Genomic DNA, 12,500 nt, shown 5'->3' with positions numbered 1-12,500 from the left:
AAGGTTGTAGCACAGCAGCTATGCTCGTACTTAGATATGAACAACATTCATGAAATGTATCAGTCAGGATTTAGACTTCATCATAGCACAGAGACAGCGTTAGTTAAAGTAGTAAATGACCTTCTACTGTCCTCTGATCAGGGTTGTGTCTCGTTGCTTGTGTTACTTGACCTTAGTGGATCTTTTGATACTATAGATCATACTATTCTGCTTGATAGATTATAAAATGTCGTTGGCATTAAGGGAACAGTCCTCTCCTGACTCAGGTCTTATTTGACCGATCGTTATCAGTTCGTAGGTAAAGTTTGGAGTTCCACAAGGTTCTGTTTTAGGCCCACTGCTTTTTACTTTATATATGCTACATCTGGGTGAAATTATTCATAAACATGGAATTAGCTTCCACTGTTATGCCGATAATACACAGCTGTATGTTTCAGCGAAGCCAGAGCTTAGTAAAATTGAGGAATGTGTAAAGTACATTAGACGTTGGATGCATATTAACTTCCTTTTACTTAATTCTGACAAGACAGTAGAACTTCTACTAGGACCACATGCAGCTAGAAGTAATCTTTCTGATCACAGTAACTCTGGGTGGACTTCATGTTTCATCATGTGCAGCAGTGTCATGTAATCCACGTAATGGAGGTTAGACTTTTATTTGAGAGAGGCAGGCAGACAAATCCAAATCATGAGACAAGAGCGTGGTCAAAAACAGGCAATTGGTCAGGCGATCACCAAACAGGCATAAACGAGGCAAGGTGAGAATCGAGAACAAGAAACTAGAAACAAGATCAAAGTACATGAATCAAAATGAGCAACGGGGTACGGATGCTTGGTATGGTAATAACACTCAATACTTTGCAAAGTCATGGTGTTCAAAAAGGCTCTTATATAGCGTGGAGTGAGTGAGTGTGCGATTGGCAACAGGTGTGTGTGATTAGAATTCCGGAGAAGGTGAACGTGTGTATGTGGGAAGTGTAGTCCATGGCGGCCATGTTTGTAGGCCGCAGTGCAAGATGGGAAATGAAGTCACTAGTTTGCTGTGATATGACAGAACCCATTCCCCCCCCGTGTCAGCAGTCTCGGGCGTGATAAGAACTCGGTTGGCCGTGTCAGCAGACTTGGGAGTGAGCAGAACTCGGTTGGCCATGTCAGCAGACTTGGACATGAGCAGAACCTGGTTGGCCGTGTCAGCAGACTCGGGCGTGAGCAGAAATTGGTTGGTCGTGACGTCGGTTTCAGGCATGAGGACTTGGTTGTCCGTGTCAGCAGACTCAGGCGTGATCAGAACTTGGTTGTTCGTGATGTCGGCTTCAGGCTTGAGCAGAACCTGGTTGGTCGTGACGTCGGCTTCAGGCGTGAGCAGAACCTGGTTGGTCGTAATGTCGGCTTCAGGAGTGAGCAGAACCTGGTTGGTTGTGAAGTCGGCTTCAGGCGTGAGCAGAACCTGGTTGGTTGTGAAGTCGGCTTCAGGTGTGAGCAGAACCTGGTTGGTTGTGACGTTGGCTTCAGATGTGAGCAGAACCTGGTTTGTCGTAACATCGGTTTCAGGCGTGAGCAGAACCGAGTTGGTCGTGACATCGGTTTCAGGCATGAGGAGCTCTTGGTTGGTCATGTCAACAGACTCTGGCATGAGCATAACTTGGTTGGTCATGACATTGGTTTCAGGCATGAGGAGATCTTGGTTGGTCATGTCGACAGACTCTGGCTTGAGCATAACTTGGTTGGTCGAGATGTCTACTTCAGGCGTGAGCAGAACCTGGTCGGTCGTGACCTCGGTTTCAGGCGTGAGCAGAACCTGGTTGGTCGGGACGTCGGTTTCAGGCATGAGGAACACTAGCGTGAGCATAACTTGGTTGATTGTGACATCAGTCTCTGAATGGAACTTGGCAGGGAAGGACACAACGTTGATCTCAGACTGGAACTCAGCGTGGGAGGTCACCTTGTCGACCTTTAGCTGGAACTTGGCATGGGAGGTTGCCTCGTCGATCTCGGACAGAAACTTGGTGTGAGAAGCCGTCTCTTCGACCTCGGACAGGAACTTGTCATGAGAGGTTGTCTCTTCGACCTTGGACAGAAACTTGGCATGAGAGGTCGTCTCTTCGACCTTGGACAGAAACTTTGCGTGAGAGGCTGTCTCTTCGACCTCGGAAATAAACTTTGCGTTAGAGGCCATCTCTTCGACCTCGGACAGAAACTTTGCATGAGAGGCCGTCACTTTGACCGTGGACAGAAACTTGGCGCGAGAGGTCGTCTCTTCAACCTAGGACATGAACTGGGCTTGGGAGGTCGTCTTGTTGACCTCGGACAGAAACTTGGCGTGAGAGGTCATCTCTTCGATCTCGGACGTGAACGTGGCGTGGGAGGTCATTTCTTCGACTTCGGACATGAGCGTGGCTTTGGAGGTTGCCTCATCGACCTCGGACATGAACTTGGCTGGAGAGGTCGTCTCTTCGACCTCAGACAGGAACATGGCTTGGGAGGTCACCTCATTGACCTCTAGCAGGAGCTTGACTTTATGCTGGAGCTCTGGAGATGAGACAGTCTTGTGAGTCTCAGGCTGGAGCTCTGGGGATGAGACCACCTCTTGGGTCTCATGTTGAAGGTCTGCAGGTGAGACCACCTCGTGGGTCTCAGGTTGGAGCTTTGTGGAGGAGGTCATCCAGTTTGCCTGCTCATAATAGGTGGTGAATGGCAAGTCAGGTTTATCTATGAGGCAGGCCTTCCCCAGGTTGGGGGTGTGCTCTGGACTCCCAAACTCTTTTATTAATAGTCCCACAAACTGAGTTACATTGTGCTGACCCTTGGAATCTGTACGGGCCAGATGCTCTGCCCACTGCCAGGCTTGGCCAATGAGCCAGGGGAATATGAACCCTAGCCACTGCTTCTGGTCAGGCTTGGGGTGCACAAGGCTCAAAAAATGCAATTGTCAGTCAAAGAGAAAATACTCAGGGTAGCCAGAAAATCCATCATATGGCTCTGGGGGATCCATGGCAACCCATTGAGGAAGCTTAATAGAGTTGAGTCTCGGTAGGGTGTTCCTTATTACCTTGGCATGATGTCTCCTCTGTCTTTCTGCTGCATCCATGGTTAGGCGTAGTATTCAGTCACGTAATCCATGTAATGGAGGTTAGGATGGATGCAAATGCAATTAAAGACTTTTATTTGAGAAAGGCAGACAGACAAATCCAAATCATGAGACAAGAGTGTGGTCAAAAACTGTCAATGGGTCAGGCGATCTGCAAACAGGCATGAAGGAAGCAAGACAAGAATCGAGAACGAGAAACTAGAAACAAGATCAAAGTACATGAATCAAAACGAGCAACAGGGTATGAATGCTTGGTATGGTAATAACACTCAATACTTCACAAAGTCATGGTGTTCAAAAAGTCTCTTATATAGTGTGGAGTGAGTGAGTGTGAGATTGGCAACAGGTGTGTGTGATTAGAATTCCGGAGAAGGTGAATGTGTGTGTGTGTGGGAAGTGTAGTCCATGGAGGCCATGTTTGTAGACCACGGTGCAGGATGTGAAATTAAGTCACTGGTTTGCTGTGATATGACAAGTAGTAAAAGACCTTGGTGTGATTATTGACTCCAGTTTTTCATTTGATGCTCATGTAGATAATATTACTAGGATAGTCTTCTTTCATCTTAGAAATATTTCTAAAATAAGAAATATATTCACTACATGATGCAGAAATATTAGTTCATGCTTTCGTCACCTCTAGGTTGGATTATTGTAATGTGTTACTGTCTGGATGTTCCAGTAGGAGCATAAACAACCTCCAGTTAGTCCAGAATGCAGCTGCAAGAGTCCTAACTAGAACCAGAAAATATGACCACATCACCCCAATCTTATCCACACTGCATTGGCTGAGAATATATTTGTTTACTCAAGCTTTTTGTGAAGAGTTTTTTTCTTAGGTAAAGGAGCAGATCTAGAGGCTCACAGGTATACAGTGTTGTGGTGAACTGGGATGTTTGGATGCTGTCTCCCCCCCACTTTCACACCTTCACCCAGGTGTGTTGATGGTGGAGTGGCTGGCCGCCTTATGTCCCAGAGAGCCTCATGTCTGTGTTCCTGTCTGGCTCTCCCTTTTAGTTATACTGTGATAACTAATCTTGCCGGAGTCCCTGCTTGCTCTCTGCACACAATATACATCTTCTTAAACCATTACAGGACAAGAGCATATCTAATAATCAGTCTTCTCTCTCTCCCACCCCACCTCTCTTTCTCTCTCTCTCTCTCTCTCTCTCTCTCTCTCTCTATCTCTCTCTCTCTCTTGCTGTCTGTTGAGCTACACATTATTTATGAGATACCAGTGATCCTGACTGTTTCTGCCCTTCAGACCTGCCTGTTCCACTGTGAAAGACCCACTTCTGCTTGGTACCTTGTTCATCTGAAAATCACTCACTGCTGCTGAAGATGGCCCCACATGGACAGCTTACAGACCACCATGAGATTTCTAGACCTTGGATAGTGTAAAGACAGCAATTTCTAAGAACAGTTTACACTCAGTTCTGCATTATTGAGCAACTTATAACTTCAGTTTGATATGACAGTCTTAAAGTTAAAACTCTAATGAGCCATAATCCTCATGACCATCCTCATCATCATCATCATCATCATCATCATACTCCTCCTCATCATCATCACCATCCTCATCATCCTCCTCCTCCTCCTCCTCCTCCTCCTCATCATCATCCTCATCCTCATCATCATCATCATCCTCCTCATCATCATCACCATCCTCATCATCATCCTCATCATCATCATCATCACCATCCTCATCATCATCCTCATCCTCATCATCATCATCATCATCACCATCCTCATCATCATCCTCATCATCATCACCATAATCATAATTATTACTATCCTGAAAGGACCAGGTCTGTGGAGTGCATCATACAGTATCTTTCTCCATTCACGATAAATGGGAGTGAATTTTTAGATTTACAGTAGGGTATAAAATGTAGTTAATGATAATCATATCATTAAAAATAAAATCTTACGTGATCTGATAAATGTGTGGATGTTAGATCATCAAAATCAGACTTGCATCCATCCCGATCATCAATAACCAGATCAATTGGCATTTTTCCTTTCAGGCAGCTAATGTAGCGGTGACAAAAATTATCACACAGCTCATGGACCTGAAATGAACACCAACATCACAATGAGTCGATGAATAATGCATTTATTTTCATCATGACTGCAGATTATCTTTAATTTACCTTCTCCAATTCAAGCAGATGAAATCGTAATACTTGTATTGCTTGAATCATCTGAAACGAAAGAAAAAGAGAAATTATTGGTGGGTTTTGTTCTTTATACACCTATATCAACAGCTCTGTGCAGGTACGTCTGCAATCAACTGGAACAAACAAATCAAAATTTGTCATGAATTCATGCTACATTACTTCATTTGCTTATTTTCTGAAAGTTTATGTCCTGATGTTCTGTCATGCAAGTATCTATCTATCTATCTATCTATATCTATCTATCTATATATATATATATATATAAACAAGTTCCTCAAGGGTTCTTTAAGGGTGCACTGTATAAATAAGGGTCCCTAGCTTCCTAATTTCTAGGTTCTATTTGGAAACCTTTGTTGTAACCCTGTTTGTTTGTTCTACATAGAAGCTTTAAATTTCCTCAGTGAAACAATCAAGGAACAAATAAGGGTCCTAAATTTTCTAAAGGTGATAGAAAGTTTTCAGTTATACGTCTTTATAACATAACACGGATGTTTTATATTGGCTTTTATTTGAAAGAACATAATTAAATAATTAAAAACCTCAGTCACAGTTGAAAGAACTAACTGTAATTGCTTCCTTTCAGTGAAATATAGCCAATTCCGTGTGGGACAGAGTATTTGGCGCTACTCACAACAGATTGAGAAAATCTCGACATTTTATTGGAATAAAGAAATCATAACGCAAAAAACTAGGGCTTTAGACCATTCCAAGGTACTCTCACATGTAGGTCAAAAAATTTGCTCCCTTCCCACACCCCATTGCCACCTCACTTCCTGTTTAAAATGGTTGCCCACAGGACGTAGCAAAGGCAGGTACAATACCTATCATCCACCTCCAGGGAACACAGAATACGGTATTGAAACAGACACTCAAACAAATCAGATCATGAAAAGATTGGTAGATTATCTAATGTGTTCATATTTTCAGTCATATTTTCATAAATTTTTTTTAGCATGTAGATGTAGTTTGAAATATCATATTAATTAACTATCATATGTATAAATTGTCTCTCACCAGATTGTCCAGTTCTGGATTGGATGAGAATATTGGTTTCTCTGCTCGTATCTAAACAATAAATAAATAAATAAATAAATAAATAAATATGACGCTGATGTTGATCACAGATGCAATGTTCATTATTTCTGTATCATCAATGCTTTAATTAATCAACAAATTACAGAAGGTATTGTATGATGTAAAATGATTATTTTGCTAAACAGATATATTCCCTGATAGATTATCATTAATGAATGAATACGGTTGATTAATGACCTGTTTGGCGAACACGGTGATGTCTTCATTAAAGGAGTCTGATGAACACACGTCTCCCCCGGCCCCGCCCGGCTCCCGCGGTGTACACGTCGCTAACTCACACTTTTCAAACACCAGTGCCAGTAACGGGAACAGAGGATGACTGAAGAACCAGAGACACAGAGATGTGCTTTCACATCCACACGGCCTGATATAATACCTCATCATCTAACTCTTCCCAAACGCTCATCCTCATCCTCATCTTCATCACGTCAGAGTGTCTCACATCAGTGAATCTCAACGTATTTGATTGTGACCAGCTTCTTGATGAGTTCTACTGACTGATGTAACATTCCCCGACACTGAACACTGCACATTGATATAATTATGTTGTAAAATAGCATAAAACTGCAACCAGAACTAAATGGAATCCCAAACACACCACTCCTGAACATAGTGGGGACCGACTCATGGGGTCAAGGCAATCAAAACATCTTTACACATTACTTTCCATGACCGTGAGTTTAAATTAATGAACAGTGATTAAATTAAGATTCAGGATGTGTTGGAACTCTGCTTAATTCATGATGTGGGAAACATTACACTGTATATATATATATATATATATATATATATATATATATATATATATATATATATATATATATATATATATATGTGTGTGTGTGTGTGTGTGTGTGTGTGTGTGTGTGTGTGTTATTGTGTTATTGTGTTCACCACATGTGATTAGCAAAATTATTGAACAGTCATTGTATATTATTAATAGTCAGGTTGAAAAAATAAAAAAAATAACCCAGTTCTCTACTTTCATCCATAAACTGCTGACTGCTGACATTATTCAGATATTCTTCGTACAGCATAGTATTCACTACATTCTACAGTGACACTAATGTGTAAGATGTCCAGTTATGAGAGAGAGGTAGAGATAGATAGAGAGAGAGAGAGAGAGAGAGAGAGAGAGAGAGAGAGAGGTAGAGATAGAGAGAGAGATAGATAGAGAGAGAGAGAGAGAGAGAGGTCCAGATTGATTTAGCTACTCATGATGACTTTATGTGGCTTTGAAAATGAAGCTAGCTGTCGAGATCGTGTTTAGGAATTATTTTAAAATTAACTTTACAGAAATGAAAAAGCAAACAGCAATAATCTAGGATACTTAAACGGTCTGGCAACTGAAACACCATAAAACTGCAGGATTCATACAAATTAGAGGAATAACCCTATTTTATAAAATAAAATCATATAAATGTACAGCATTAATTAATCAAATATTCAGTACATATTACAAAGAGCAAGATAACTGCATAGTGTGTAGCTATCGCTGTTGAGTTCTGGATTCTGATTGGTCAGGAGGTGTTGATTCATTTTCTGTAATTTAATATAGTTTTCTGAAGTGTATTAAGGAGATCTTTATATAATATGTTTATTTATGGAAGGAGTCTCCAGTGTCAGCGCTGTGTAACAGTCAGAGGTGAAGCTGTAAAGTTTTCCCACATCTTCAGCACAGAGGAGTTTACACTTCTTTACTGTTTCTCAGTAAAATGACAAGGTGTGTTGTTGTTTTTTTGTCTTATTAATGTGAAGAGAGAGAATAAAGAGGGATAACAAACAGAGAGAATAAACAGAGAGAATAAAGAGAGAGAATAAAGAGAGAATAAACAGAGAGAATAACGGTATCAGTAACATGACAAGCTGCGATTTTGTTTGTGTTGTTAACTTTAAGAGAGAGAGATCAGGCTGATGTGGAGCTACTATAAACAATACTATAAACAATAAACAATCCTACACTCCTCTTTCTAACTGTAGAGAGAACTGGGGTAAACAGTTTATTTACAGAATGGTGTGAATTTTACCCATAAATCTGATCCTTGTCTCGTTTGAGTCCATCATTAGCACCCATGATGCCTGCCATGAGCCCGTGTGATGTCACGTATGGCTGATTGGTGTGAGGAGGAGGAGGAGGAGGAGCATGGTTTAGGTGGTGATGTGTATGTGGATCTCCGTACACGCCAACGCCGTCCATCATGCTGCTGTAATGCGCCAAATCTTCATACTGAAAGAAAAAGCATCAAAAACAAACTGTAAACTGTGTCACAAGTCCAAGTAGCTAGTATGGACATCATGGTCATCATTTTACTTCTGCTATCTAATCCCCATTACAGTTATAAAGCATTACAGAGACTACCGCTAAACCCTAAACACAAAGGAACTGCTTAGGCACTGACCCTAACCCTAACCTTCTGACAAAGTAAATGTATGGAAATTACACAGTTTAAGCACACACACACACACACACACACACACACACACACACAGACAGACAGACACACACACACACACACACACACACACACACACACACAGGAAACACACACACTCTCATGCCATGTTTCCTACTCGTGTAAAAACAATAACATTGCAGAAATATGCTGGTTATGAAACGTCTTTTGTGATATTAACCATGCTTTTGTCTGAATCAGGGACGTCTGATAAGGGAAGCTCCACCTTAGTGATTTCATATCTGCAGAAATATACTGACTCTTATAAAAGGAAACGCGCACTGAGAATGAAACACAACCCGAATCATATCTGCTCAGTGGTGGTCATGTTCCAGTGGGTCAGAGGGGTGCCAGTACTTTGTGCAGATCAAAAAATGCACTACACTCAGTAATTGTATGTGTACAAAATGATCTGTGTGGGAGGTGGAGCTCATATATCATACTTATCTTCATGCTTTTTTAAATATGTAATTTTATCATTAAAAACATTTTTATCAAATTAAATCAATAATCTGTGATTTTAATCGAACAGTAATTTACAGGATGAACACCTGCAGTGTGTACTAATGACACATTAACACTCTTAGTACTATTATTTCCACAGCAATTTGCCAATGATTACAATGTAATGTTCATTAATAAACGACAAATCATACTTTTTATCCATTTATAGTTACATTTAATGGCATTGAACGTCAGTGGAACAAATTCCTCGATAGGTTCCTGTTGTCACTTACATTATATCCGCTATAAACCATCCTTCCCTCTATTCTCTCTCTCTATTCTCTCTCTCTATTCTCTCTTTATTCTCTCTATTCTCTCTCTCTATTCTCTCTCTTTATTCTCTCTCTCTATTCTCTCTCTCTATTCTCTCTTTATTCTCTCTATTCTCTCTCTCTATTCTCTCTCTTTATTCTCTCTCTCTATTCTCTCTCTCTATTCTCTCTCTCTATTCTCTCTCTTTATTCTCTCTCTCTATTCTCTCTCTCTATTCTCTCTTTATTCTCTCTATTCTCTCTCTCTATTCTCTCTCTTTATTCTCTCTCTCTATTCTCTCTCTCTATTCTCTCTTTATTCTCTCTATTCTCTCTCTCTATTCTCTCTCTTTATTCTCTCTCTCTATTCTCTCTCTCTATTCTCTCTTTATTCTCTCTATTCTCTCTCTCTATTCTCTCTCTTTATTCTCTCTCTCTATTCTCTCTCTCTATTCTCTCTTTATTCTCTCTATTCTCTCTCTCTATTCTCTCTCTTTATTCTCTCTCTCTATTCTCTCTCTCTATTCTCTCTCTCTATTCTCTCTCTTTATTCTCTCTCTCTATTCTCTCTCTCTATTCTCTCTTTATTCTCTATTCTCTCTCTCTATTCTCTCTCTTTATTCTCTCTCTCTATTCTCTCTCTCTATTCTCTCTTTATTCCCTCTATTCTCTCTCTTTATTCTCTCTCTCTATTCTCTCTCTTTATTCTCTCTTTATTCTCTCTCTCTATTCTCTCTCTTTATTCTCTCTCTCTATTCTCTCTTTATTCTCTCTATTCTCTCTCTTTATTCTCTCTCTTTATTCTCTCTTTATTCTCTCTATTCTCTCTCTCTATTCTCTCTCTTTATTCTGTCTTTATTCTCTCTCTATTCTCCCTCTTTATTCTCTCTCTTTATTCTCTCTTTATTCTCTCTATTCTCTCTCTCTATTCTCTCTCTTTATTCTGTCTTTATTCTCTCTCTCTATTCTCTCTCTCTCTATTCTCTCTCTTTATTCCCTCTCTTCAAGTTAATAATACAAAAACCGCAGTTTGTGGTGTTAGTAAGAAACCATAAAGAAGTGTAAACTCCTCTGTCCTGAACACGTCACAGCTTTACTTCTGACTGTTACACAGCGCCGACACTGGAGACTCCTTCCATATATGTTAAATAAACTTTTCCTTAATGTAAGAAAACATCACCTTATCAAAAATTTTAATCTGTTTATTATCAGTGGAGCTGGTGGAGTGTACACGGTCCTGTGAATGAGCCCTTACTATAGAAACCATAACGTTCAATAATAATCAGAACGAGTGCATTAATATAAACCTGCACTATTGACAGAGCCGCTGTTCTAGAAAACTAATCAACACCTTCTGACCAATCACAGTCCAGAACTCAGCAGCACTGTGGTGTAATAAGAATCAGTGTAATAGAATCACAAGGCTAGAGTAAATGATTCAGCACAAAAAGAATTGAAAAAAAAAAATTGAAAGTATAAATACCTAAAACCCAGATGAAGCACCTTTGATGAAATACTCAGTTAAAAGATATGTTCAAATGATTTTGAACACGAGTGCACGTGACTGTTTAATGCAAAGTGGTGTTGAGTTTTCCAACAGAAAAAGCAAATAAATAAATAAATAAATAAATAAATAAATAAATAAAGAGAGAGGCATTTCCACATTGTCTAAAAATTAAAGATTAACAACATGACGAATAATAATGACATAATTTAGGAAGAGATTATAAATTAAAAATATTAAAGTGTTAAGAATGTAATAATAAATACGTAACTCCTTCATACACTGTAGAAACACGTGAAGAATTCAAAAGTAAAAGTGTATCTATGTAATAAATAACTTAAATGATAATAAGTGTCTCATGTTAAATAATAAAATGTTAAGTATATAATAATAATAATAATAATAATAATAATAATAAATCATCACATTGATAATTTTCTTAATTTTCTCAATAAATAATATCTTATGTTAATCATAAAAATGTATAACAACATAATTAATATTAAAGTGTGACATATATAAACATATATATACCAGATATTAAATAATATTGTAGATATATACCATAAATATATTATTAGCTGTATATAATATACAACACACACATGTTAGACATAAACCTATAAAAACGGTGTGCAATAAAAAAAAAACATTTAATGAAACATCTTATTTAACAGAAGTGAAAGATGTGTCTGTAATTACTCAGAGATATAAAGAGTATGAATGTTTGGGATTTGTGTTCTTACCCTCTGCGCCATCAGCACGTGCAGGTTTGTAGCTCAGGTTCCTTTAAATCAGCACTTCAGGTGAAAGTGTGTGTGTGTGTGTGTGTGTGTGTGTGTGTGTGTGTGTGTGTGTGATCCGATATTAATCTGATATAAATAAATCACTAAACAAACACAGTTTTAAAATAATCTCGATTCAGAAATGAAGATCTGAGTGAATGTCGCAGCTGCAGATTATTGCCTCCATTTATGCAGCGGATTTTCTAGTTTTCATGTTTTGTAGTGCAGCTAAAATAAATCCCTAAATCTCTCCATCGTCCCTTTCATCATGCCGCTGCAGTTTCTGCGCGCGCGCTCACCAAAAGTCAGAAAGGAGAAGAAGAAAAAAGGAAAGAAAAGAAAGATGGGCGGAGAGACACACACGTGGGAGGGATTTAAGTGTGTGTGTGTGTGTGTGTGTGTGTGTGTGTGTGTTAAATTTTTATTTAAATAAAAACTCCATGGCCAAACTCAATTTACACAAGATTACATTTATTTTATTTCTTATTTTAGTTTATTTTCCGTCTTGTCTTTTTTTTTAAACACTAATGATTTTAATAAATGTCAAAAATAAAATATACAATAAAGTCAAACGTTATAATAATAATAATAATAATAATAATAATAATAATAATAATAATAATAATAATAATATATGCCCAAA

The 12,500-nt window shown here is 38.9% G+C and overlaps 1 protein-coding gene across 1 annotated transcript in view; it reads right to left on the bottom strand.

Annotated features, from left to right (window-relative positions):
- meis2b (Meis homeobox 2b) overlaps window positions 1-12,500 on the bottom strand; it is a 31,741-nt gene that overhangs the window by 12,473 nt on the left and 6,768 nt on the right. The window contains exons 4-8 of the mRNA XM_053613904.1: window positions 8,388-8,587; window positions 6,538-6,679; window positions 6,280-6,330; window positions 5,239-5,289; window positions 5,017-5,157 (exon numbers count right to left, since the gene is read on the bottom strand). Coding sequence (XP_053469879.1) covers window positions 5,017-5,157; window positions 5,239-5,289; window positions 6,280-6,330; window positions 6,538-6,679; window positions 8,388-8,587 — 585 coding nt within the window. The remainder of the gene's footprint in view (window positions 1-5,016; window positions 5,158-5,238; window positions 5,290-6,279; window positions 6,331-6,537; window positions 6,680-8,387; window positions 8,588-12,500) is intronic.

The sequence above is a fragment of the Ictalurus furcatus genome, chromosome 25, assembly GCF_023375685.1.
Source record: "Ictalurus furcatus strain D&B chromosome 25, Billie_1.0, whole genome shotgun sequence".
NCBI classification, from domain to species: domain Eukaryota; kingdom Metazoa; phylum Chordata; class Actinopteri; order Siluriformes; family Ictaluridae; genus Ictalurus; species Ictalurus furcatus.
The sequence above is the reverse complement of the archived record's forward strand: the minus strand, read 5'-3'. Positions and strand labels throughout refer to the sequence as shown.